The sequence below is a fragment of the Psammomys obesus genome, unplaced genomic scaffold (assembly GCF_907164565.1).
Source record: "Psammomys obesus unplaced genomic scaffold, mPsaObe1.curated_primary_1811, whole genome shotgun sequence".
NCBI lineage: Eukaryota > Metazoa > Chordata > Mammalia > Rodentia > Muridae > Psammomys > Psammomys obesus.
This window is the reverse complement of record NW_026585691.1, coordinates 2537275-2564868: the sequence shown is the minus strand read 5'-3', so window position 1 is coordinate 2564868 and position 27594 is coordinate 2537275. Positions and strand designations below refer to the sequence as shown.

The 27594-nt window shown below is 42.4% G+C and overlaps 1 protein-coding gene across 2 annotated transcripts; it reads right to left on the bottom strand.

Moving 5' to 3' along the window:
- Positions 1–55: 55 nt before the first annotated feature.
- Ints14 (integrator complex subunit 14) lies at positions 56–26530 on the bottom strand. 2 transcript variants are annotated; one of them, XM_055597391.1, is made up of 13 exons: positions 26460–26530; positions 25388–25659; positions 22666–22943; positions 21152–21259; positions 16761–16916; positions 15796–15914; positions 15234–15376; positions 12840–12932; positions 10445–10589; positions 8971–9104; positions 5760–5878; positions 2534–2599; positions 56–933 (listed from the first exon to the last, which is right to left on the bottom strand). In XM_055597391.1, exons 3-13 carry the CDS (start codon positions 22885–22887, stop codon positions 682–684), a joined length of 1557 nt encoding a protein of 518 aa, XP_055453366.1. In that variant the 5' UTR covers positions 22888–22943; positions 25388–25659; positions 26460–26530; the 3' UTR covers positions 56–681. The 2 variants fall into 2 exon arrangements, with proteins under 2 accessions (XP_055453366.1, XP_055453357.1); XM_055597382.1 differs by lacking the exon at positions 26460–26530 and adding an exon at positions 26141–26447.
- Between the last annotated feature and the right edge of the window lie 1064 nt (positions 26531–27594).

Here is a 27594-nt window from a genome sequence, read left to right as displayed (position 1 = left end):
AGCAAGTCCAGGACAGCCAAGGTTACACAGAGAAACCCTGTCTTGAAAAAAAAAACCAAACCAAATTGTCTCTAAGTGAAATATTTTTTTTTTTTATAGAAAATCAAATATTTAATTTTCATTTAAAAACATGAACAGGAGTGATTTTACACATAGTGTGGTTTCTGTCTAAAAATTTGTACACAATCACCTGAGCATTGCCACTGAATCTAAACAAGTTCTAAGAAAAATTCTGAAACTCAGTGGTATCAGGTTTGTACTTAGGCAAGTTCTAGACATCTGGATTGCTCATTCCTAGCACAGGAGTTTAAGAATGTCCTTATAATTGAGACTTAAACCTGTAGAAAAGTTGCTTTCTGAATGCTTAAAGACCCTCGTTGGTCAGGCTTCCTGAGCTCTCTCCTCATCTGTCCAAGCCGCCCAGAAGCCATGCTGGTCATGGAGCAAAGGCTGTTTCTGGACCTAAATGCTGAGCCCCACAGAAGTAATGTCAGAGCCCCAGACAACCACCCTTCAGACCTTCTCTCAGACTGCAGTAGAAACATTCAAACCCACCAAGGCTGTTTGTGAGACAGCTCTAGGTCTTTGGGTAGCTACACAGAGCTGAATAAGCTGGAAGAGGTTTCACCCCTAACTCGTTTTTAGACAATGAATAGAGAAGGGAAGCCCCAGAGGCCAGCATCACATCCTTTCAGTGCTGCTCCCCGAGAAGTCTGTGTGCAGGGGCGTGATGTTGTGGTCATAAGCAGCATACTCAGAGGTGCCAGTGCTGGCCAGCTTGAGCTGCTGGGCAGCGTGTGTGAGCTGGAACGCCGCATCAGGGTGGGCTGTGTCAGGTAGCAGGGTGCACTCCCGCTCCAGCATGTCCGCTACCCCTTTAAGCAGGTCCAGGAAACCAAAGGCTAAGGCAGCTTTTCGCAACCTGTTCAGCTCCTGAAACACACGAATAATAGGTTTCTTCACACGTCTGCCCAGCACTCTGCTTAGAGTGCTCTTCAAGCATTTTTTACACAAGAGCCAGGGACAATGGTGTGATGCATCAACGGGCAAGTGGTGTCTGCTGCGAGCCCCGCAGTTTCATCAGTCAGCACGCTGATCACAGGTGGTGCAGTTACGACACACGCCAAGCACCTTGCATACAGCATTCGTGCCAACTCTGAGGACTAGTTTCCCTCTCGTTCAGGCACGAAAAAGGCTCCGAATCTCATAGCTTGTTGCCTCTCTGATTAGACCTGCAGTGTGACAGTGAACACAGCTGGAGGGGACAGAGCAGAAAACCACAAAAGCACCCCATCAAACACTTAGGCATGCAGTGGGCAAGCTATGTGTCCACTTTGCTTTTGGAGGCCTTGTTCACAGGAAGGACACCCTTTCCTCAGCCACTTGAGGAACTGAAGTAGCCTTTCTAATCCTCAGACATGGAGCTTCTGTGTATCAGGGAAGATAATGGCCACCTCACTACATACAAGCAAGCCTTCTTGAACACAAAACCGGCAAGCATGCGGACAAACTGCAGAGATGGGCTGCGGCCGATCAGAGGTCACAGGCTTTATGTTACAGTCTGGAGGTCTGGCTGGCTGAGAAACTCTCTGGTTGAACTCTGTATTTTGTCTAACTTCCCAAAGACAACAGTGACAAAGGTAGTAAGATGACACTCAGACAAGGCAGGTGTGCCCTCCAGAAGAGATGCTTGCCCGAGGCTGTATTTTGTTTTGTCTTGGCTGTGTGTATGTTTGTACATACGTATATTTATATGAATGCATGCATGCATGCACACCACTTGCATGCCTGGTGCCCTCAGAGGGTGTCAGATCCTCTGGAACTAGCGTTACAGATGGTTGTGAGCCACTGGGAGTTGAACCAGGTCCTCTAGAGTAGAAAGTGCTCTTTAACTTCTGAGCCTGTCCCTAGCCCCTATATTATGTATTTTAAAATTAACAGGCTAGGCCCATTTCACACTGGCCTAATTCAGCCAACTACAATTGGAGTCTAGCCAGATTTCTGTGAGTTCCATACCAGCCTCATCTACAGACCAAGCTGGTGAGATCCTGTCTTTAAAAAAAAAAGTGAGCCTAAATGTCCCACACCACTCCATCCTTTTCCACTTTAGTCCTACCAGTGTGGTTTTGGATAGGCTAGGCATGATTGCAAAGCACATCCATTTCCTTACACTAACTGTTGGCTGGTCACTCTTGGAGACAGCTTCTGTTGTGCTGTGTGAAATTTCCTAGGAACCACATGCAGTTCCTGCTTGAGTTAGCCCTACTCCCCATAAAGGAGTGAGGGCGGCCAGGGATTCACGGTTCCTTCAAGCTGGCTTGTCTGAGCCCCTCACAGCCTATGCAGTAGAAGCCTTCAACTGGACTGTGAGGGGTGAAGAGCCTACCCAGCCACTCCTGACTTCACTGATAGGAAAACTGACTTACGAGTGCCTCACTGCAGTCACTGTGTAAATTTGTACTTCTACACACGGTAACCACCCTGAAGGCGCATCCCCTAGGCACACCATTGCCTACTGTAACTGACGTCTCACCTTGTAGAATGTCTGTGTTTTTTCAGGGAGCTTCCTTGCATTTCTTAAGATCTTCTGTACATCTGTCTATGAAGCATAAAGAATTGAACATTAGGATTCTGTGGCTTTGGAGAAAAAAAAAACAATAAGTAGCTTTAAATGTTTAAAGACATGGAAATAAGAACAGACTTAGCATCAACATGAAGATTGCTTCTGAGATGCTTTTAGTGTTCCGCAAAAAACACTGTCCTCCTTTAAAAAGCTTGATGGTATTAAACTAATTGTTTCATAGAAATAGACACAGGATACCCACATATTTATGGCTAGACCTCTGACGGGGAAAGGATGATTGCTGTTGAGACAACTGAGTGAATGCAGAAGAATGAAGGTGGACACTTAGCTCACAGGACATTAAAAAAATCAACTTCCAATGGAGCTGGAGAGACAGTTAATGGTTAGGGCGCAGGGATTTCTCCTCTGGAACCAGGTAACGCCAGTGACCATGGAACATCATAAACACTGGTCAGCCCTACATTTTCAAATGGTTGAAGTGGTAAACTTAATGTATAACTTACTACAAAGGAAAAAAAAAAAAGAGTAGTTCAGTCAAAGTAGTTGTGGTCCTCCTGACAAGGTGCTGGGGTCAAGGAAGGAAGGAGACCCTGATCTTCAGCATCGAGAAGAGGCCACGGCCTGTTAGTTAGGGCGGGAGTGATTCAATCTCTAGGGAAAGGTCCCAAGGAGCCAGTGCAGTCTGCACAAGCAGCTGTGTTGCCAGGCAGCCTAAATGCCTCTTCAGTGCACCGAGGTTAGAGGAACTTAAAAAAATATATATAAGATAGGGTTTCTCTGTGTAGCCTTGGCTGTCCTGGCTTTGTAGATCAGGCTGGCCTCGAACTCAAAGTGATCCACCTGCCTCTGCCCCCCAAGTGCTGGGATTACAGGTGTGCACCACCATGCCCACTGTTTTTACAAGTAAAAAAGTGTCCCCCACAAAAGGGGGTTTCCCAAGTGACTGTTACAAACAGAGCTAAGTGACCATGTTAGTGGAAGGAGAAAGGTCTTGAGTGCCTTGCCCAAATGCAGCATTCCTTGCTAACAATTACAACTCCTGTGGAACTGTTTTGTGAATTATACAGTGATGCGGCCAGAGCCTCCTGGGAGGGTAAACCATGAAGGGAAATGAGAGACCCTGGCTTTTATCTGGTTTCTATTTTGCTTCTTACCCACAAGGTAAGCAATTTTGCTCTTATCCTATATTTCTGCCATGATGGTGTCATAGGCCCAAAGCTCTGGAAACTCTGTGAGCTTCCCAAAATAAAAAAAAAAAAAAAAGGAACAAAAAAACTCTTGCATTCAAACCTTTTCTGTTTATAAGCTGAACAAACATCACAAACATACAAGAACACACACATACATATATGCCAGAGACACCCATACACATCACACACAGAGACAGTCTCACACACATCCACACCCCACACGTCACACAGACAGCACACACACACTGGCTTGGGTGTTACTGTAGGAACAGAATAAATGAGCAGGAGACTTAGGCCTCTCCATACACTGTTGTGGGTACCTTCCCTTGAGGAGCACCCCCGACACTTCGCTCTGTCTGACATTTGAAATTTTTAGAGACGTCCATACTCATGCTCTTAGGTCTGTCTTTCCCTCTCTGCACCCTTCTTGTAATTCACAACCTAAACTAAAATTATTAAACCCTAATTCTGCTTTATTAAAAAACAACAAAACTGTGAGTTTAAGGCCAGCCTGGACTATAGAGCAAGTTCCAGGACAGCCAAGGCTATACAGTGAAACTGACTCAAAAAACCAAAACCAAAACAAACAAAAAACCAATAAAACAATATAATAGCCAGGTTTGGCAGTGAAGGCCTTTAATCCCAGCACTCAGGAGGCAGAGGCTGGGGATCTTACGTGTTTAAGACCAGCCTGGTTTACATCGTCAGTTCCAGACCAGCTAAGGCCTAAACAGAGTGAGATTCTGTCTTATCCTGCACCCAAAAAAATAACCCCACCACCTGAGCACGTGAAAACTTTTTTTGTTTTTGGAGACAAGGTTTCTCTGTGTAGCCTCGGCTGTCTTATAACTCACTCTGTAGACCAGGCTGGCCTCAAACTCAAAGATCTGCCTGCCTCTGCCTCCCAAGTGCTGGGATTAAAGGAGTGCACCACCACTGCAAGGAACACATGAAGACGATTAAGCTGAAGTCCAATGCTGGCTCATGAGGCCCCACTCCTAACTCAAGAGCAATTAGCAGTTGAGGCATATTTGGTGAGGAGAGTGAGTTTTCTTAAGGGACATGCCCTGGTAAGTTAGTTATGCTTTGGGGCATGGCTCTACACTCATGTGGGATGTGGGCAGCACAAATTGGATTCAGTAGGTTATTTTTTAAAAATTAAAAAAAAAAAAAAGATAGGAATTTAGGAAAGGGATATGTTGGAGAGGGCCTGGGAGTACTTGGAAGGGGGAGGTGTGGATGTGATCAAAACATCCAATACACAAAATTCTCAAAAAATATTTTAAAAAATTCAGTGCTGGCCAGGTGATGGCGGCGCATGCCTTTAATCCTAGCATTCGGGAGGCAGAGTAGGGCGGATCTCTGTGAGTTTGAGGCCAGCTTGGTCTACAGAGTTCCAGGACAGCCAGGGCTACACAGAGAAACCCTGTTTCACAGGGGGAAAAAAATCCAATCCTGGTAAACTAGGTGTGATAGCTCATGTCTGCAATCCCAGCACTTGAGAGGTAAATGCAAGAGGATTAGGGGTTCAGGGCCAACCTAGACTATACAGTGAGTTTGGGGCCAGCCTGGGCTGCATGAGACTGTCTGAAAAATATAAAATACAACATAGAAAAAAAGATCCAATTCTGGGAGAATACACCTCTCCAGATGTTTCCATGCTTTCTGTTATTACTATACAACCATTTGCTTCTTTTTTGACCTTGGTAGTAAGAAGCCCTGAACCAAAGTCTTCAAACACAATTAATATTTTGCCTCTGGTTTCAGACACAACTGTTTCCATTTTCCCCTTGTGGTTTTGTTATTGCTGTAAATTTTGTAAAAGGTGATTTGTTATATATGTGTCTCACTGTGGGCATCTCATATCCTTTTGGGAAATAAGGGCAGACATTAGAAGTAACTGAGTTACATAGTATCAAAGGAGAGAAAAATCCAATCAAACAGCCTACCAGCCCGCAGCAGAAAGCAGTGTGAGGCTGTGGTACCTGCAAGCCGCTGGGTTTGATCCAGACAGTCACATTCTGGGCATAACTTCGTTTGTTTCTGGGCTGCAGGGGGAATGGGCTCTTGTTGTCGTCCTCCCCGTAAGGGTTTTCCTTAGCATCTTAAAGAAAAAGACAATTCTGAAACTGACACCTGGCAAATACAATTGCATTCCCAATTAGGCAATTAGCTTTTGAATCACTCCATCATTAATAAAGAAATTACATTAGCTTCAATCACGGTGGAGGCCCTGTTCTCAATAATAAGTCACTAAAGTGGGAGAGGAGACAATCAGCAGGGGCCTAGCTAAGTGAAAGCCAGCCTACTGTCCTTAAAGACACCAGCTTCTCATCAGCTCTACACATTAAGGCCAAAGAAGGCAAAGCAACATGCACCGGGAAAACTCAAGTTAAAGCTACATCATATGTACAGTTGTAGATTTACCCAGAACTCATGACCTAAATGTTCTATGGTGCGAGAAGCATCTACGCTTGTGCTAATGTCACAGCCACTAGTTACTAAACTTGTTTTACATAGTCAAACTCCTTAGTTAAAGCTAGTGCAGTTTTAGAGTTTGCAGATCAATAGGGTCTGAGTATTTGGTCCTGCTTCCAGAGGCAATGGAACTGCCACAGATGTACAAAGCACGATTACACCTAGCAGCTTCCTCCGCCTTTTCGTTACCATGGTCTGGGCTGAACAGAGCAGAAAATCACTCCTACCAGTTAGGAAAGCTTTGCCCACATACTCATATTGAAAACTGAAATTAGACTAATTTGTTTAACTGAGTGGTGATGGGAGGGCCAAGGCTACACAGAGAAAGCCTGACTTGAAAAAGCAAACAAAACAGAACCCCAGCCAAAACAACTTTACCCCTAAAAACAAAAAAACAAACAAAACCAAAACACCCAACAACCAAAACCAAAATCAAGAGAACTAAAAAATGCCAATTTGGTGTCAGGCAGTTTAAATATATAACTTCTCACCACAGAGCCACCCAGAAAACAGAATTCCTAAACCCACTGATTTTATACATCAAAAATTTGAATTGGTGAGCTACCCCTTAAGTAATCCCCTCACTCTCACCTTTGTGGCCCTGAGTGATCTGCTATAACTGAGAGTTTTCCAACTGTCACTTTCCTTACTTGACTCCTGCAAGGACTACCTCTAGGCAGGCCTGTCTGCTTTTCCCAGGCTCAAATAGCATGAACAAAATATGGTGTTTGTTTGTTTTTGTTCTCCCATTTACTTTCAATTAATAGACTGTTCTGGTGGTTTGAATGAAAATGGATCCTACAGGCTTATATATTTGAATGCTTGATAGTTGGTAGAACTTTTAGGAAGGATTAGGAGGTGTGGCCTTGTTGGAGAATTTGTGTCACTGAGGTGGGTTCTGATGTGCCAAAAAGCCCACAGCATTCCCAGCTAGCTCCCTCTCTCTGCCTCCTGCTTGGGGTCAGAAGTAAACTCTCAGCTAAAGCTAATGTACTATGCCTATATGCCCACTGGCATGCTCCCTGCCATGAGGCTCATGAACTCGCCCTCTGAAACTGTAAACCCCTAATAAACTTCCTTCTTAGAAATTCTTTGGTCACAGTGTCTCATCACAGCAATAGGAAAGTGACTAAGACTGTTCACTGTGTACCTAGGCCAGAAACTAGAATCATTCTCAGATGCAAACACTGTTAAGTATCTTTCCCCAGGTTCTTCTGCTCTGTTTCTCATCTGATCCCTAGGTTTATCTGTGAGCTTTAACTGCAGGACACCCCAGTCATTTCAAATCTGCATTTGACAATGGAATGCAAATTTCTTTCTTTTTTTCCCCCTTTCCTCACCTTCCTCACTCCCTTCCCTAGCAGAGTCTCAGTCTCTTGTGGCTGATAGTTTAAACCTTCTGATCTTCCTGCCTGTAACCCCCCAAACACTGAGATACATGTGTGTACCACCACACCCAGATATATGAGGTGCTGAGGACTGAGCCCAGGGCTTCATGCATTGAAAGGCAAGTACTTTACCAACTGAACTGTGCCACTAGACCCAGAGTGTAAGTTTTATCTCTTACCTGGATCAGGACTCGAGCATCCAACCTAACTGCTATCCTAAGTGCTGTCACAGTAGCCAGAGGAGCTGATCACATCATTCCTCAGCTGTGGCTTCCCAGCATCTGCAGAATGACTATTCAGAGAAGGCCTATTCTGCTCTAGCTCCGGCCATCTCTAACCTACCACCTGCTCCTGCTGCTGTGCTACAGCTTCTTCCCTTCCAACAGGCATTTGCTCGCTTTCTTGATCAGCCCTTTCTTCCTTGATCAGCTCAGCAAACTTTTCTTCAAATTTCAGCCAGTGTGCTTCTGCCCTGTGAAGACCTTCCTGAGCCACAGATAGCCGACCTGATCAACTTGTCCTCTGGGCTGACCTAACCTCATGCATCCTGTTCAGTCTACTTCCCAGCTGACTTTGAAGACTGCAGCTACCTCCTTTATTCACATGGCCCAGAGAGATAGCAAATGTCTCTAAAGTGGAAATGAAATCAACTGGGTCAACAGTAATGTTAAGTACAGAGTTGGAGGCTGAGAACAAAGGCTCCAAATAAAGAAATAGCAAAGTGAGAAGAGGAAGCAGCGGTAAGTAGTGAGAAGTAGGAGACAACAGCCGCTGTAAATATTTTGAGCTTGAGGCTGACAGTGCCTTGGAGAACTGGAACTACAACAAATGTGAGGGACACCAGCTGAGACTCAAGATGCAGATCTGGGAGTCTGAACCCACTATAGACAAAGAAACACAAAGAGTGAGCACAGACAACAGGAGAAAGCATAGGACTTTCTGGAAACTGAGGCAAGAAAAAGAAAAAAATAAGGTGATAAACAGAAAAGCTGTCAGAGAAAAGCCCGGAAAAACACAGCAGCAACATCACTGTAGTCGAGGGAAAGCTTACAAAAGGAAGATGGTTTTATGGCCCATGACTGACTGACTGAACAAAGGGAAAACAAGGAGTTTTCCATTCAGAGCTGCTAATGACACTATGCTTACTTTAGTCCATATAAATGTTTGTTTTCCTTGGGCTGAGAAAGTTGAGTTCAAGTCCTTAAACACTCTGAGGTCCTCCATGTATGAACTGAGCATCAGAAAGCTCAGGAGTGCTCCAACACCACTCAAAGATACCCACAACAGCAGAACAACAACGTCAAACAAGTAGACCTGGTCTGGGTTGTACCTGAAATGGGACCCAACTGTGCCATTTTCCCTAGCCATGGGAGAGGTTCTGGGCCAGGCTCAAAGAGAGACATCATGAGGTTTGATTTCTTCTTGCTGTCAGCTTGGGAGTAGAGCATTCCATGCCATTCAGGACTAGAGGGAAAGAAGGTGGAAAATCAGAACGTCAAGCCTAGACTGCCTAGTTGAAGACGTCTAGGTTCTGTTTTTCAACAGACTTAAGGTTTTTTTTAGGTCAGGCATATCACTCTTACCATAGCCAAATCTTAAACCCAAAAATGTATATAATATTTCCAACTCTTTGAGATACATACTATTAGACAAAACTGTGAATGTGATGTGTGTGTCAAAAGCAGTTTAACAGACAAAAAGTGTGAAAACACAGTAAGTAGTAGCCCAGGTGCCTAGGAGTAAAAGCTGAAGCCCTCAAGTCTCTGCAGTTGCCTCCTGAAGTCACAGCAGCAACGCCACGGGCAAGGTGCCCAACACAGTGAGAAAGGGCCCTAGTAATTCCCAGTCAGTCAGTGGGAGCTGGAGGGCTAAGAAACAGAGCAGGACTATTAAAGGCACTTGTCCATCTTCCAGGAAATCAGGGTTTGGTTCTCAGCACCCATGCTTGGAAGGTTACAACCACATGTAATTCCAGTTCTGCCCTTTGGCCTCCATGTACATGTTCAGCTCTCACTTGAACATGTACACACACACATGCACACACAAAATTAAAGATAAAATTAATCTAAAAGAGAAAGAAAAAAAAAAAAAACAACTGTACTCTTCTTGGAATTTTCATTCAAGCAGAGATGCAGACATGTTTTCTTGATTAATTTTAACCCCTGATCTTTCCTCTCTTCAAAGGCGTCAAGAAATAGAGCACATAACATTAAAGGCGCTTGTTGACCCTACAGAGAATCAGGGTTTGGTTCTCAGTGCCCATGCAAGATTTAAAAAGAGGAAAACTGGTGGAGTATGGTTGGTATCGCTGTAATCCCAGTACTTTGGAGGCTGAGGCAGGTGGATCATGGGTGTGAGACTAGCTTGGATCACAAAACAAAATTCTCTCTCAAAACATAAATATATGACTAAAAAAAATTAACAGAGGAGCAGCCAGGCACAGTTGCACATACCTGTAATCCCAGCACTTGGGGAGGCAGAGGCAGGCAGATCCCTGTGAGTTCGAGGTCACCCTGGTCTACAAGGTGAGTCCACAACAGCCAGGGCTACACAGAGAGACCTGTCTCAAAACCCAAAATAAGTAAATAGAGAGGAAGACAGAGAATGCATTATGTCATAACATCAATTAGAAAGTTTGTTTCACAATTACTTTGCAGGATGAATAAAGGAGAAGGTGATGGCTGTGGGAAGAGTATGCCAGGAAAGAAAAGCTGACTACGATTTTCCATTTCTTTCATTAATGTCTGTAAAACATTTCATTGTAGTTCCCTTTGGGCCAACCAAATACAATAAAATCTTCCTACCCTAGTTGAACAATTGCCACCATTCCTTCCACTTTCAGGCTACCGTGGAGCAGCACACAGAAGTTGGGTATTTTGCCAGCAATCTGATTGGCTGAATTTTCATCTTCATTGTCATCAGTGATGCCAGTACCCACCTCATCGCCTTCTGTAAAACAGGTGAGCATGAGATTAGCTGCAAAACTCTAAACTCTTGGCTGCTTCTTGCCTTGAAGGGAAAATACATGGAGCTATAAAGGAATATTAAAACAAGTTACAAAAACACAGTTTTCTAATGAACGTCCATATAAGAACTTTTAAAATAGTATCTTAATCCCATGTATATGCAGTATACAGAAAAGGTAACCTACAGAGAGAAGGGACATTAGGATCCATGGTTAATAGGGTTTCTTTCGGTAGATAATGCCCAAGTTCTGAAACGGATGGTGGTGATGACAGTACAAACTCTGTCACTACACTTTGGGCCTGATGTTGTGGTACATGCCTTTCTTTAATCCTTGCACTTGGGAGACAAAGTTAGGAAGATCTCTGTAAATTCAAGGCCAGCTTAGCCTACAAACAGAGTTCCAGGAAAGCCAGGTTGTTACACAAAGAAACCCTGTCTTGGGGGGGAAAAAGATATGACTTAATTATAATCTTTGTCTTTAAAAATGCACATGTGCATGTTCACGTGTGCGGATGCATGTGCATGTGCACGTGTGCGGAGGCCAGAGGGCAATCTCAAGCGTCATTCTTCGAATGAACCCACTTTCAGCAGCTTTCTAGTTGGCTTGGCGCTTACTGGCCAGGCTACATGGGCTGAGCCCCAGAGCCCCCCGCCTGGCCCTGCCTCCACGGTGGAATTATGCGCTTTACCACCCTATCTGGATTTTCTCTCTACAACATTTACTTGTTTATTACTGAGACCCACTTATTCCAGAGTAGAATACAAGTTTGTCCCACTCAGCTTTACACAGATGTTGGAGACTCGACTCAGGCCCTCATGCTGGCAAGGCAAGCGCTTTATCACTTCACTAATGACATCATTTCCCAGCCTGTTTAAAAAACAAACACACACACCTTTTTTGGGTGGGTGGGGGCACAGGGGAATGCTGGGTATCACACTTAGGTCTTTAGACTTTATAGATACATACTTTATTACTGAGCTCATTTCTTAACTCTAATAATCCACTTTATGGTTTATAAATTATAGCTTGTAAGAGCTGTCTATAAAAATGATTTTGCAGCATTCCTGTAGAAAATTCAGTGAGATGCCAGCTGGAGGCTTGAAATCAGACACAGAAGTGTCAGGTGTGGTCTAGGCTGACAGCCCTCACACTGCAGACACAGGTTCAAACATACACAGTGGCTTCTCCTGGAACCTCCTGACTCCAGGTCTCCCACACACTACTGTAGGTGAGTCTTCTTACAATCAACTTTCCTGTAAGAATATCCATCTGCTCTCTTGTTCAGAGACTCTTCACTTCCATAGGAGGAATCTTCCAGCACAGCTTGGTATTCAATGCACATTAAAATATAGCCCTGGTCGTCTTCCCTTACTAGTCCTCATGTGTCACCTGCCCCCATACTCTGCTTATTTTCTGTCTTTGCAATTACACATAAGTTCAGAAACACAATGATCCCGATAAGCTGCTGTGGGTGAATGTCAAGATTTTGCATGTGAACTGGGCATAGTGGCTCATCCAGTAATCTCAGCACTCGGGAGGCTAAGGCAGAGGGACTGTTCTGGGTGTGAGGCCAGCCTATGGTACAAAATAAAAGTCCATTAAAATGATTTTTGCTGTGACTGCGTGCTCACAGATGCTCCTTGCTCCCACTAAGATATGAGGTGCTCCCTTGACTCAGGAGAGGGATGTCTGACTTGCTACGTTTCTTTAAGAGAGCTGGTGAATATAAGGTAGATGGTCAGCTTAGTGCACAGAAAATGAACATTGCAAAGAGCTAGAGGTGGGTATACTTCAAAGAGATGCCGAACTTGAGGACATGACGTCACAGTTCCTAGGAAGGCACAATCAGCACTGAAGCATCACAAGCGGGAGTCATGACATACTCAATCATGTTCCGTGTTTATGACATGCTTGGAACTAGAAAAACAAAGCAGGGGTGTCCTTTCTCCCTTTCCTCTCAGTGTGTTCCTATTAAGAAAAGGCTAGATAGGAATCCCAGAGCTGTCACCTCTGAAGAGGCCTTCTACCATGAGTCCACACACGATGTAATGTGTCAAAAGTTTTCACAGCATAAGGCAGCATGTTATCTATTCTGGAATCTGAAGCAACAATTTCTAAATTCCAATTCAGTAACAGTTTTTCCCTTTAAATTCTGCCCGGTGGGCCAGCTTGGCACTTGACACTGAAATCATATGCTTCATGTAAGCCAATGGTGTAAGAAGAGAACTCACCTTTGTTAAGGGCTATGGGTAAGACCAAATGCCTGGACAAAACTGGGGGGCTAGAAATATCAGCTATGTCAATAAAGCCCACTATTTCCAAATCTGTAAGGGAAGAGTCAATACAGAATTATTCACAATGGGAAAATTTCAAATATAAAAACTGAGAAAATTGTTAAAATTTTCTGAGGATCATGAATAATTTTCATTTTAAGTAGCTCCTACTATAATGACTTTTATTTGATGAATTCAAGTTATTGTTTTTTTGAGACAGGGTATCTCTGTGTAGCCTTGCTGTCCTGGACTTGCTTTGTAGACCAGGCTGGCCTCAAACTCACAAATTCAAGTTTTATAACAAAACTAGGCAAACTTTTTTTTTTTTTTTTTTTTTTAAATGAAGCTAAGACCTTAGCCAAGGCAAAATCTTAAAGGTCAAATTCCTCTGTATAATCAAGGACAGTAAGGTCACAGGGAATGTTAAAATTAAGAACCTCCAACAACCTTATTCTGCCTTTGGAAAGTAAAGCTACCGATTTAAAAGCACACCTTTGGGGTGGGGAGATGACAGTGATTAAGAGTGCTTGAGCATGAGGGCTCCAGTTAGCTAGCGTCTCCAGCACTTCCACAAAAGACCAGGGCGTAACGGGATGTCCCAATCCTGTAACTTGAGGACTGGGAGATACTGACACGGGGATCCTGAGACTGCTGGCTGGCTAACAAGGCCGATGAAATAAGAGCTTGTGGTTAGTGAGACCTTGTCGTAAGGCAGTAAGGCAGGTAATGATAGAGGAGACCCCTAATGTCTTCTTCTGGCCTCTACAGCCACCTGCATGGGTACATGCTCCTGGTCCACACCACATCCATACCCATGCAGAGTATTTCCTTGAGAAACAAAAACATCCTATACAGAATCAACACAATAGTGATTTCTTCTCTTTCAACAGCTACACTATAGCCAGAAAGTATTTCCTAAAAACCTGAAACAAATAAAAGTTCATGGGTGGGTGTGGTGATACACGCCTTTAATCCCAGTACCTAAGAGGCAAAACTGGTGGAGTTCCTGGCTAGCCAGAGCTATTGTGAGACCCTGTCTCAAAAATAAAATAAAGTTAAACCAAATTTTTAATAAAATATTTGATTGTACTTTGAAAACACTAAAAACTGTATAGAAAATAGATTCCTTCACTATTATTCATTGAAGGAAACCTCTAACAGTATTTACTGAGCTGTTTTTCAATTTTTCTTCAAAGTATATTCACAAGCACAGCCGTATCAGCAAACAATTTTGAAATGCCAGAATCATGGTGAATAATCACTCTTCTAACGCACCAGGGATGTGCTTCCTGAAGGTCTACTGTCAGCACCCCCTTGCTGAGCATCTAACAGCTGATGGCTCTCATGTGAGGAGAAAGGTGCTTAGAACAAACATTTTGGTGATTTAGGGAGAAGTTACACAAGTATCATATTAAGACTAAAAGTTTATATTGGAAATAAAAGATATTCAAAGGAAGGGCAGGAGGAAGTAGAGCTTAATTGGTCTGAAGACAAGTAAACCTTTAGGTGCAGTTCACTCTGCTCTGTCACAGTTAACCTAAGTGGGTACCTTCCTTCCAGACAGCCAAATGCTAAAGGCACAAGAGCAAGACGCCAGCTCACAGGCTTTCATTCTAAAATCCCTACAACCCAACAATGCACATTTATTTACCACTCACTCATTTTTAATCATTTATTGACTGGGCAATTACCTGTGGAACATCTAGTGAGTGTCAGACTGTGCCACACCAGGTATCAAAATACCAATAGCGATGCCAGCTATCCCTAAGAGCTCTGCCTTGCACTCACCACTTTAGTAGTCCTCCAGTCAAAGGAAGACAGTTCTCTCTCCTGCAGTTTTTCAATTCAATATATTCAACTAAGCATGGCATCAACAAACATGCAATAGATCAAAGCCGTAGGATGCAAAAAGCATTTTGTCTTAGTCATAATACAAGAAGCAGAGCTGGAGTGGTTCAGCCTTAGTGGCTGACTGGTTTATTCCTCATACCTTCTCATCAAGGACTGGAAGAAGCAACTTTGAGGGTCACACAGCAAAAGTCACAGAGCCAAGTCTGGAAGACAGCTCTTCATATCCCTTAGTTATGATGCTAATCAATCTCAGTGTCTTTGCCAAGAATCAGTTCAGGTGGCTGAAGTCGCTCGGCTGGGAGAACACTAGACTGAAGAATCACCTTGTCATTGCAGGTCCATCTGGCCATTACTTCTAACTCTCCGCGTATGTATAGCGACTTAGGATTGGAAATTAACTCAATTATCTCACCATAAAAGATAGTGACCTGCTATCTCTCAGGTAGGTTAAAGAGAACAAAAAAAAAAAAAAAAAAAAGAAGGAAATTTCAAAAAAGTTACCTGTGTTAATGACTTTAGGGATAGGATCAATTTCTTCATCTATAACAAAAGGTTCTGGCCTGGGGAAGACTTGTACATCAGCTGTTAGGTGGCCACACTTGAGAACAGCATGGAAAGGCGTGTATGCCAGATCTATCAGCTTTCTGCAATATGTTACAGAACAGTGATATGACACATATACAAGAAATCTTTAAAGATGCGAATTTTGTTATCCTTTCCCATTGATTCTAAGACTAAACCTGAGCATTTGTGATACAGAATATAAGCTGACATTTGTGATAAAATTTCAATTCAGAGAAGGCCCAAACCAATTTAACCTTTGAAACTGCTGAACCATTATAAGAAAGCCAGTTTTCAGGCTAGTATTAATAGACTTAGCAATGTTTAATTTGAAAACGAATTAACTTTTCAAATAACTACTTCCAATCATTTTATCTGAGAAATGGACCCTTGGGGAAAATTAAATCACACAACCAGCAATAATAAAACAGATATTCTTCCTGGCTGTCAAACTACAATGTGGATTAACTATAAAGGTGAAAGGCTTTACACATATACTCACCCAAACATTGACTGTACATTTTTCAAACACAGGGGCCCATCAATAGTAAAAATTTGCCCTTCACCATTATTTAAGTCTATGAGTCGTTCAAGGCATTCCAAAGAATCGGTGCTCTGAAGCTGCAAAGCAAGAGAGATGACCCCTTTAAGGTGACACAAATCATTCTCAGTATACCAAGACTAACGCCATCATGACACCAGCAGGAAATGACTGAGATGGGTTTCCTAACAGAAAATGACAAAGGAATAACTACAACCTGACTCAGGGCTAAAGAGTAAAACAATAAAGGAATGACAGCAGTGGTGCATTCAGACAGGAGGAGAATGGAAACACCCCCGGAAGCCCGGCTAGCCTCTTCCCAGCAAGGTGCTTCTAATATTGCTCGGAAAACCCATCATCTATAGTTTTCTTTTCTTCTTCTGAGACAGGGTTTCTCTACGTGGCCCTGGCTGGCCTGCAACTTGCTATCAAGCCTGGGCTGGCTCCAAACTCAGAGACCTATTTGCCTCTCATCTACATTTTATAACAACAAATGAAGTGAAGAAAAGTTAAATAACCTTCTCAAATGGAAAAACCATGAAATCTAGCATTTAATAAGACATGCCTGAGAGTAACATTTTATTAAAAAACTAAAGCACATATACTCTTTCAACATTTATGCTGGAATGGATATAAAAATTCCCAAATAAGGGACATAATTAACACCCAAAACAACACCTAGATCCTCCACGACCCAGCAGCAGGAAGAAAGACAACAATATAGAAAGCTATATTCCTGAGTTGTGTCTCACCTCTGAGTGTCAATGAACATTTGAGATGCAGAGTCTTTCTAAGTTGTAACCAGCCTCAGTTGAAACCAAAGGAGACAATATTATGACACACATAAAAACACATTCAAATGTACCAACAAAGAGCCCAAGTCCTAAAATTTAGTTAATGAGACCAAACAGAGTAAAATGTATTACCTCCTCCAAGTTAGCCATGCACATGACATATAACTTAGACGGGAAAGGAAAGGGGAGTGGAAATCTGTTGCTCTCACTTCTTTGATTCTGAGTAGCTAAGGAATGTCGCAGAGACCCTCTGCCAATGCCAAGACAGCCATCAGTCACCAGAACAACCTGTTTGTAAAAACAAGAAGATTGTACATTAAATGTTTACTATGTCTTTCTTTTTAATCATTTCTGATGAAAGTTACTCTCAGAGCAGGTTTACTCTGGTTGGAAAGCAGCATCTGTGGGTGATGCAAACATTCTATGTTTATACACTTATAGAGTATGAATATCTTCTATTCTTTGAGAAGTTCAGATCATAAAAGTTTTTTTTTTTTATCACATCCATTCTCCTTACTCTCCTTCTCCATCTCTCCCCAAGCTACCCAAAACATTCTCAATTTTATTTCCTCCTCTACCTCTCTATATTTTTAAAATCACTTATTGAGTATGATTCCTAGAGAATCTTTTAGTTTGTTTTTCTTTCCTCCTTCATTTTATTTAATTATTTTTATTTTGTTTTTTTTAAAGGCAGGGTCTCACTTTAAAGCTCTGGCTGGCCTGGGACTCACTATGTAGACCAGGCTGGCCTCTAACTCAGAGAGATCTGCCTGCCTCTGGGAATAGAAGTATGCACCACCATACTCAGTTCTAATTATTTTTTAAAAGTTTACCTTTGAACATTTAAAGGAAAAAAAGCAATCAGAGCCAATTTTACTTAACTGCATTAAAACCAGAACCCCAACTCTCAGGTGAGATTTAGTACTTAAGGCGCTAGAATAAGAAAATGCTAAGACTCATTTGTATGTGTCCCTAGAAGAAGCAGCCCAAAAGTCTGAATTTTGGCTACATTATTTTTATATTTTTAAAGATGATAAATCATCTATTTTTGGTCAACTAAAAAGACAACTGCTTTAAAAATGCATTGGTACTGGGCACGGTGGCACACGCCTGTGATCCCAGCACTCAGAGAGGCAGACACAGGTGGATCACTGTGAGTTGGAGGGCAGCCTGGTCTACAAAGCAAGTCCAGGACAGCCAAGGCTACACAGAGAATTCCTGTCTTGAAAAACCAAAACCAAACAGACAAATAAAATGCATCTGATACTTTTTCTTGTCCTTCTGACTTTTACATATAAAAATATCTGAGGCCATTTTGGCAGCAGTCATCAAGATCTTTTAAAAACGCATATTTACTATGAAATTTGAAAAGGCCAATAAAACACATGGTATCTGAAAAGCCAATTTTTTTTTTTGATAGGGAAGCCCTGAGTGGATTTCTAAGCATCCTGAAAGAAGATTAATTTGGTTCTATTTAGCCTAGTAGGTGGCTGTACCAATACTAGCACTGACTTCTACAGCCTAAAATGCTGAATGGAGGTCCCCCGGAAGGATGTCATCTTTTGAGAGGCTAGTCATTTGACTACAAGGCAATTTCTTCTTCTAGGAACCAACAATTTCTTCTTCTACTAGCTTTCACAGACGCTGTTGTATGTGTATGCTCACACATGCACATGTGTGCAGCAGTCAGAGGGCGCCTCTACAGAGTCAGTTCTCCCCTTTCGCCCTTACATGGTCTGTGTGCTGAACTCAGGCTCTCAAAGCACGCACCTTGCCCACTAAGCCCCTCCCAGCTGCAGAGATGTTTTAAGATAAATCACATGCAACGCCAAAATGAAACAGACTTTACTCTATAATGAACATGCAATTCAGCTGTCCAAAATGTTGGTTTAAAAAATCCATATTTAAATAAATGATGTTAAATGACTATAAAAATCACCAATAAACCTCATTTCTCATACAGTGCTTTGATTCACTTAGCAAGTCTAAGTAGATTTTGGCCCTCTGACACAGTTCATCTCCAATTCGGGTTTTTCTTTTCCCCCTTAAAAAAACAAACAAACAGAAAACTAAATAAAACATCAAAAGGCAAAGTCTGCATGGGACAAAAGTCTAGCTTTTAGAATCAGTTCTGATCCCTCTGACCACAGAAGAGTAAATGAAACTGCTGCCTGCTGACTACCATTCAGAAGATGCTGACAAAACAAAACAAACAAAAAACAAAACAAAATAAACAAACTTCGTTTATTCAGTTTATTATTAGAAAAATCAGATATTCACTTAAATAGTCCAGGCATGCATATGGTGCACAGACATATATACAGGCAAGGGAAACAGCACCTATAAAGTTATATACTGTTTTCCCGAAAAGAATTAATCTCAAGGCATTTTCTGTCTTCTGGAATATAATTGTTCTTATTTTTTATGTGTGTGTCTGATAGCCTGCATATATATATATGTACCATAGGTGTCTGATGCCAGAGGAAGACAAAAGAGGACATCCATCAGATCTCCTGGAGCAGGAGTTACAGTTGTGAGCTGAACTGTGGGTACTAACCCAACCCAGGTCCTCTGCACAAACAGCAAGTGTCCTTTCTTTTTTTACAAAAAGATTTCTTTATTATGTATAGTGTCCTGCCTGCATGTACACCTGCACACTAGAAGAGGGCACCAGATCTCATTATAGGCGGTTGGGAGCCATGTGATTGCTGGGAACTGAACTGCTGGAAGAGAACTCAGTGCTCTTACGGTCTGAGCCATCTCTCCAGTCCCCACAGCCAGCGTTGGTAACTCTGCCTTCTCTCCAGCTCCTTTTGCTGTCCTCTCTTAACCAGTGTTTACTGAAGTGATCTGACTTAGCTGTCTAGAATAATGCAGGGAATTTACGCACCCAAGAGTTCAAGCAGTCTGGTTTTTGGCTTTTTTTCCTCCCCAAAGTTTGACTTGGGATATAATTTTCACACAACAAAATTGAGCATTTTTTAGTATAGAGTTCTGATCACTGCATTTGATTTTGTAAGGGCCCCACGATCTAGAGAACAAGCAGCTCTGCCACCCCCTACATCTTCTGTCTCTCCATCAGCTTCTGGCCTCCCTCACTGCCAGGCCACTTCTATCTTAACTACTATTGCTGTTTTATTAAATTATTTTTTAATTTTATGTATTTGAGTATTTTGTCTGTATGTATGTCTGTGCATCATGTATGTTCCTAGTGCCCAAGAAAGCTAGAAGAGGGCATCATATCCCTAAGACTGGAGTTACAGATGGTTTGAAACTGCCATATTGGTATGGGGAATCAAATCTGGTACACTGGGTCACCCTCGGTTGAATTGTACTTGTTTATTTTATTTGTATAAGTGTTTTGTCTGTCTGTATGTCTATGCATCATGAGGATGCTTCATGCCCTTGGATGCCCTGGGACTTGGAGTTAGAGATAGTTGTGAGCCAGCTGGGTGCTCTGGAAGAGCAGACGGTGCTCTTAAATGCCAAACCTCTTCTACTGTCATTGTTTTGTTTTTGTAAGACAGGGTCTCACTTGGTAGCATAGGTTAGTCTCAAACTGGCAATCACTGAGCCTTAGCCTCCTGAGCACTGGTGTTATAGGTGTGTACTGCATGCCTGGCTTCACAAGTTTACTGTGAATCAAAAACTAAAATACAAATGTCACTGAGACTATTAAAGAATTTTGAACTTGACCCTCCATTAAAGTATATTTCATATACTGGGTAAACTGACCCAGAGGCCACACCTTAACCATTGCCTAGTTTTATAAATAAAGCAATACAGTCATGCTCATGCACTTAATACACTAGGGCTGCTATCCTAATCTAACTGCAGTGTTGAGTGTTACAGAATCCTGCAAAGCCTAAACACAGAAAGACTGCAGACTGCCATAATTTTCCTGTTAATGGTATTTGTCTTCTCCTTTTAAATAAGCCACTTCTCAATGCATCTGCTTACACCAGATATCTAATTCTGTCTTCTGCTGCTACTCTGCTTTGATTTGATGCTAATATGGAACCACTGTGGACTCCACAAAAGAAGCAACAAAGCTTATGATACTCTCTTCCCACTTCCACACAATTTAGAGTTGAGACGGAAGTTTGCTGAAAAATTCTACACCGAAGTAATGAAGAAGACCAGATTATAGTGATGTTTACAATTCTATCACTCAAAATTACAATTACCCTTTCCAGGGAGTGCAGTTCTTAAACTCCTTGGTGAGTCCTTCGTCCCTCTACAAACAGTACGATGTAATAAGTCAATTTAATAGGAAGATATTTTCCCTGAAGCATAATTTTGCTGCTTCATGTGCACATTAGCATAATGCAGATCAGATTAGTGTGATGAATTAGAGTGATTCAGAGCCTTTTTCAAAAGAATTGTGTAAATATAGTTTGTGGAATGATGAAGCATGTTGTGTTGAGCTGAAAAAAAAACAAAAACAAACAAACAAACAAACAAAAAAGCACTCAGCAGTTGATGCTTTTAACTTAGGGTGATGAGAAAGGATTGATCATTACCTGGCAAGGAATTGCTCCGCCCCATTCTTGCTGGACAATGTTGCAAACACCAACTAATGCAGACTCCAAGCAGGTTTTGTCATAGTCATCCATGTTACTCAGTGCCTCCTTGTTGAATAAAAAATACATGTGCTTACTCTTATTATTTGTGATCAGAAAACACAAAATTTCCAATGTACATATGCTACAAAGGGGACACAGAGCCTTGAGAACCCCAAAGCACAGATTTTTTAAAGAAAAACAGTGAGACAGGCCTTTTCAACCATAAAGCACAATTCAATTAGCTTCTTTTATTTCTTCCTCTTATTAGGTGAGAATGGGCAGTGTCAAGCCTGTGTTCACGTGGGCTTGCGGGAAAATATTGAAGTCAAGAACAAAAACCCATCACAAAAATGACAACTTATCAAATCACATCTTACACACCATCTCCAGCATTGGACGTGCACTTCTGCCACTCCCTCTTCTAAATAAGGAAACCAAGTTGAAGAACCACTAAGTGCCTTTCTCATGAGAGGAGGCAGAGCCTGCCGCCTGAATCCAAGCAGCCTGCTTCAGGGTTCCAATTCCAACTGAGACTTCTGAATTCCATACAGCAGTTCTCCAAATTTCAGAACATCTGAGTATCAGAATCCTTAAGCTTAATCACTTGTAAGAAAGTTCGTAAAAGCCAGGCATGGTGGTGTGATGCTTGTAATGCCAGTACACAGAGGCTGAGGAAGACTGAGAATTGGAGGTTTGCTTGGGCCATACACACACACTCGAGCCCTCAGAGACCAGAAGAGGTTTCAGATTTCTACTTGGGTGCTGGGAACTGAACCTTGTTCCTCTGCAAGAGTAGTAAGTGCTCTTAAGTACTCTTAACTGCTGAGTCATTTCTCCAGCCCCTTTTCCATATATATATAATATTTTTTTTTTTAATTAGCTAAATTGATCCTTGCTTTCTAACTTGCCTAACCTTCATTTAAACTGTTTCATTCTACAAACACTGATTACTCAGCGGGGGCAAGGCACTATGCTAAGCTCTCCTGGAATTGGTAATTCAAAGATGTCAGAAAGTCAACTGTTTAGCATACCACAGAAGAGCCTGGAAGATAATACCTACTGGTCAAGATTTAAAAAGTGTATCTTGGTATCTGTAAATCAAAGTTATATCTCAGAGTAAATATAATTTTGGATTTTTATGATAATAATTAAAAACTAAGGATGGTCTATTTTTTTCCTTAAACTTTATGGAGCTATAACAAAGTGAAGTTTAAAAATAATGATGCTGAATTCTAGTGTACAGAGCACTATCCTCAGATTCCAGAAAATTGAGAAGAAAAGAAAGCAACATCCCTATCTCATGGCTCTGCCAGAGGAAAGTTAAGACCTTGTTTTCAGTAATAGACTGTACACTTACACACTTATGAAGCAAGTCCAAGTTTAAAACGAGTATACAATCATAATACTGTTGTTCTCCCAGTAAATTTGAGCTCCGTCAAAACCTATCCACAATAACTGATTTGTATGAGTACCTGTAGGGTGTTGTAATCTCTTGTAAAGGGGACCATCAGCTCCCAAAGTGATGAAAAAACCACCAGTGCTGTAAATTCAAGCTTGTAGTTTGTGGCCATGTGTTCAAATAGCATGGTCAAGCCATGGGCAGCCAGGTGCTTCCTCTGGTATTCCTCAGAGCCCTCGACAGACACAGGTCGGGTCATGGAAAGGGATACATCCATTACCACCACAGTGGGCATGATGGGAGGAGTCTACTATCCCTCAGCACAGAGAGCCAGCTACAATCAGTGAAATGCTGTGGAAAAGAAATAAAGGTCTTATATCCTGGGAAGGAAAAATTTTTTTAATAATTTTAACCAATTTTGCAGAAATACGTGGTGGTAAGTCCCACAGAATTAAAGAAGAAAAGCACTGAACGGAGTTCACAGTGAGGGCCTCTCCTAGACACACCTACTAACTGGCATAAATCAAGGACATTAAGTGCAATGCATTAAACTCAGGTAGTCCTTGACTCAGTATTTTCCATTTTTATACAATGTAATTCAATACTCCTATATCAACTCCTTAACAGCTTACTGAAGAACATGTCTAGCCATTGTATGGTATGTATTACCTGACAACTGATGGTTTTTTGCTAGTATCTTGATGAATATTGTAGCATTAGTGCAAGTTTCTAATTCCTTTGTGGCTTAATGCCTTTGTTTCAGAAAAGAAAAATTAAAGAATTTGTAGAAAGTTAAAATTTCCTCATACTACTCCAACCTAGAACCCCTGCTCAGATGTAGCCCATGGCAGCTCATTATCCAAATGGGTTCCCTAGTAAGGGGAACAGGGACTGTTTCTGACATGAACTCAGTGGCTGACTCTTTGACCGCCTCCCCCGGATGGGGGAGCAGCCTTGCCAGGCCATAGAGGAGGATAATACAGCCAGTTCTGATGAGACCGGATAAGCTAGGGTCAGATGGAAGGGGAGGAGGACCTCCCTTATCTATGGACTTGAGAGGGGCATGGGAGGAGAAGAGAGGGAGGGTAGGATTGGGAGGGGAGGAGAGAGGAAACTACAGCTGGGATACAAAGTGAATAAACTGTAATTAATATAAAAAATAAAAATTAAAAAAATTTCCTCATGCAACTGTGTAAATGAATAAAAATATAGAAATGAAAGAAGAGCTCCTTAGAATTATGAAATAAGATTCAGTATAGAGAACACATCTCTGTTCTCAAGAATAAAGTTCCCAGACACAGATCTGCTCATGTGTATTCAGATGATCCTCTATTAATCTGCAAATGCTAGCAATAACACAGATTTAGTAAATATTTATGTATAAAGAATGAATAAAAAAGCAGTTCATAATGTGTGTGTGTGTGTAGACTGCATGTCTGTTCATAAAAATCACATTGTAAGCCAGGAGCAGTGGCATATGCCTTTAATCCAAGAACATGAGAGATAGGTTTGTGAGTCCAAAGCCAATTTGGATTATATAGTGAGTTCTAAGCTAGTCAGAGCTATAAAGACTCTGTCTCAAAAAAATAAAATAAAGTTACATGTAAGCCATAGTGGAACATACTTGTAATCCCAGCCCTCAGGAGGAGACTGAGGATCAGAATTCCAAGGTTATTCTTAGGTACGTAAGGTGTTTGAAGCCAGTATGAGCTATATGAAACCCTGTCTCAAAAGACCAAAATAAGAAAAACCACATTGCACACATTATAAATAATCAGGACAAACCCAACAGCTTCAAAAGTCAGTGCTTACTAATTTAACAACAGGTAAACTGCCTGTTAGTACATGCTCAATTATAAATGTGTGACTTTCTAGAATTCCTTTTGTGATTAGGTTGTTGGGAACTCACTTATGGAAACAATGTTATATGTAAGAGTTAGGGACTCAGATCAAACAGGAAATGCCTTTTTACCACATAATGGTAACAGATACATCTCAAATAGTGTAACATCTCATGTATCCAATACCAATAGTTGAATTACTTTTTCAGACTTTAGCAGTCCAAAATGTTGGACAGTATGAAAGAAAATTTTATTTATTTTTATGCAGTATATGCATCTGTGTGAGTGCATGCCACATATAAGCAGGTGCCCAGAGAAGCCAGAAGAGAGTATTGGGTTCCCTGGAGCTGCAGCTACAGGTGGTTGTGAGGTGCCTATGTGGGGGGCTGGGCTCTTAACTCAGGGCCCCCAGAAGCAAGTGCTCTTAACTACTGAGTCACTCTAGCCCCTGAAATATTAAATATGTAACCCTCTCTCTACCTCATTAAACAATGCATTTTAAACACAGTCACCGTTTTGGAGATGTCAGCCTCACCCCCCAGAATTACCGCCCTGTTTGCTACATACTAGCATTTTTCTAAGTCCATGCTGTCCAAGAAAAATGAGTTCAGAATTGTATTAAATGCAGTCACTAAGAGCAAGATCCCCATAGGGTTTGCTTCCTAATGTCTACTGAGATCTACACCTGGCACAGTCGGTGCTCAACAATGTCTGAACATGACTAATCACAACCCCCAATCACAACATAGCAACATTCATTCATTAGCAAAACACATTATAAGGTTTAACTCTGTATATAGAAATATTATTTCCTTTCTTCTTATTTAAGCAGAGACACCAGGGATTCTTGCACTTTTGCTCAGGTATGGTTTATCCAGCTCTTGTGGTCACATTTACATATGTAGGCCCTTATGCCTTTTAAAAGTTGGAGGTCATGGAGAATACTGCCCTCACCTCTTAAGAGAACAGGAACCAGTTTACTGGGATCAGGTATCAACAAACACTTCCAGTCCATGAAATCTGCAGTTAGCACTGCATTGGGTGAGCACAGCTGTCAGCCTGGCCTTCTCTGAAGACACCAGGGAAGCTGGCTCTTTCTCCTGACTGATGCATTTGTGTCAGGTCCCAAGTGCACTTCTTCAGCAGGGATGAACTTGTGGCAAACCGATTTTGTATTCAGGTTGTAAGCACTGAGGTAAACGTTGTTTCACTCAAACAGTCTGTGCCTAGTCAAAAACAAAAATTAAAAACATTCATTACTAGCAGATAGTAGAGAGAACATGGTGTATTTCTTACTTGGATTGACTCTGTTCAAGATTCCCCACACTGCTCTCGGCCTTTTCAACAGGCGTCTGTACCATTTTACAGAAACTTTTTTTTATCTGAAACTTATTTGAAATAACTAAGAGTATTTTTTTCTCCTGGACAGTATACTCCTAATGATACATCCTCGTCACCTGACTGCTCTAAAAGCCATCAACTACATTTACAGTTCTTCCCTGAAGGGGATAATTAGCCTCTTCACAGCAATTTGATTCTCAGGCGTTTCCCTCTCAAACTGATTCCATTTCAGTTTCTAAGTGCACACACTTCGGCTTTCCTGTCACCAGACTTGCCCTATGAGTCCCTCTGAGTTCTCAGCTGAATCTAATAGTCTGAAACACAGCGTCCGTCATTTGGATTTGCAACCAGAGAATAAACTTTTACCTTTAAAACGAGCCCCAAACGTTTGCTGTACGGAGCTCTAGGGAAAGAGGGGGACGGAAGTCTCTCAGGGGAAGAGGGAACACAAGAACACTGGCCCCGGCGCGAAACCCCGCTGTTCACAAGAGCCGCGCTGAAGACACGAGCCACACAGCGGGGAGGCCGGGCGCAGGCCTGGAGCCAGCGCACACAGACGGCCACCCCGCGGAGGCCGCATCGAGGGCCCAACGCCCGCCTGGAGCCGCTCTTCCCTCCAACTCTTCTCCCGTAGCCCCAACAGGCAAAAAAACACAGCTCTCAAACGGCTGATTCCCTGACTTACCCGGAACCCATCTCCAGGCGCGGTCCGTCCGCTTAAACCTTCCGCCCGTGCGCCACAGCCGGAACTTAAGGGCCGCGCGACACAAGGAAACCCAGAGTAGGCAAACAGCGCGGCCTGGGTGGGGCTTCCTCCAGACCACGGGAGCCGGGCTGTGCCTAGGCCGGGACAGTAAGGGGCGCATTTTCTCTCCCACAGAGCCCCAATTTCCGTTGAGGCTGATCCTTGCTGGTTTCTGGCCCTTCCCTCCTTGTCTTATCCCATTTTCTGTGTGCTTCCCTCCATTTACCTCTGTCTTGCCTTCTCCCTAACCTGTAGACCCCTGGCCAGTGTCTGACTCTCATATTTCTGACATTGCTTTTCTTCAGGATTTTCTCAGTCACATCAGACAGAATGCTCTCTCTACTCTTAAAAATCGTAATTCCCAGCTGAGTGCTCAGACTGTAAGCACCGGGCTGGCCTGAGCCTAATTTGCATTGACATCTCTGTCCCTCCCAGAGCATATGCCCGAGTTATTTCCCTACCCTGTGTTTTAGAAAGGCAGAGGCGTGGCTCAGTTAGTTACTGTTTCAATGCCCAAGGCGTGCTGAGGAGTTTTGCTTTTAGGCTGCCCTGTAAGGCTTTGTGGGTCCCTGCCTGCTTCTCTGTCTTGGGGAATGGGAGGGTGAGGAGGGCAAAAGGTGACTTGCTTACCCTGTAGACTGCAGGGGCCCAGGGAGTGACAGTTAGTGGTAGGCCTGAATGGATGCCAGCAGGTCCCTGGATAGTTGTAGTTCAAAGAGCAAGACTTCAACTCCAAGTGGGAACACAGAGCACCCTAGAAGGCCTTAGGCATTTGACTTTTTCTTTTAGCTTGTGGGTTGCAAGTGGGATAAGGAAGGAAAACTCTTAGAACTGACTGGTCACAGCTTGTTCTGTGGGAGAATGTGGGTCTAGTTGCTTGCTGTTCTTTCCTGTTTCCTATTTATATTAGAGGTATCAGAGAAAGAAACACCAGGCTCTGGGAATATCTTTACCATGACCTACAGACTTAGCTCTTGTTTGCTTTAGAACGTCTTTCCTCAACCTGGCTACCTGGCTATTCTCAACTTTTCAAAGACCTTGTTTTGTTTGAGCAGGCACAGGGTTCTAGGTAAGT

Coding starts and splice junctions, on each gene's coding strand:
- Ints14 (XM_055597391.1), bottom strand. CDS start 22,887: ATGCCCACTGTGGTGGTAATGGATGTATCCCTTTCCATGACCCGACCT. Junction 21,260..22,665: donor GAGATTACAACACCCTACAG/GTACTCATACAA, acceptor TTATTCAACAAG/GAGGCACTGAGTAACATGGA. Junction 2,600..5,759: donor TCAAACCCAGCGGCTTGCAG/GTACCACAGCCT, acceptor TATGCTTCATAG/ACAGATGTACAGAAGATCTT.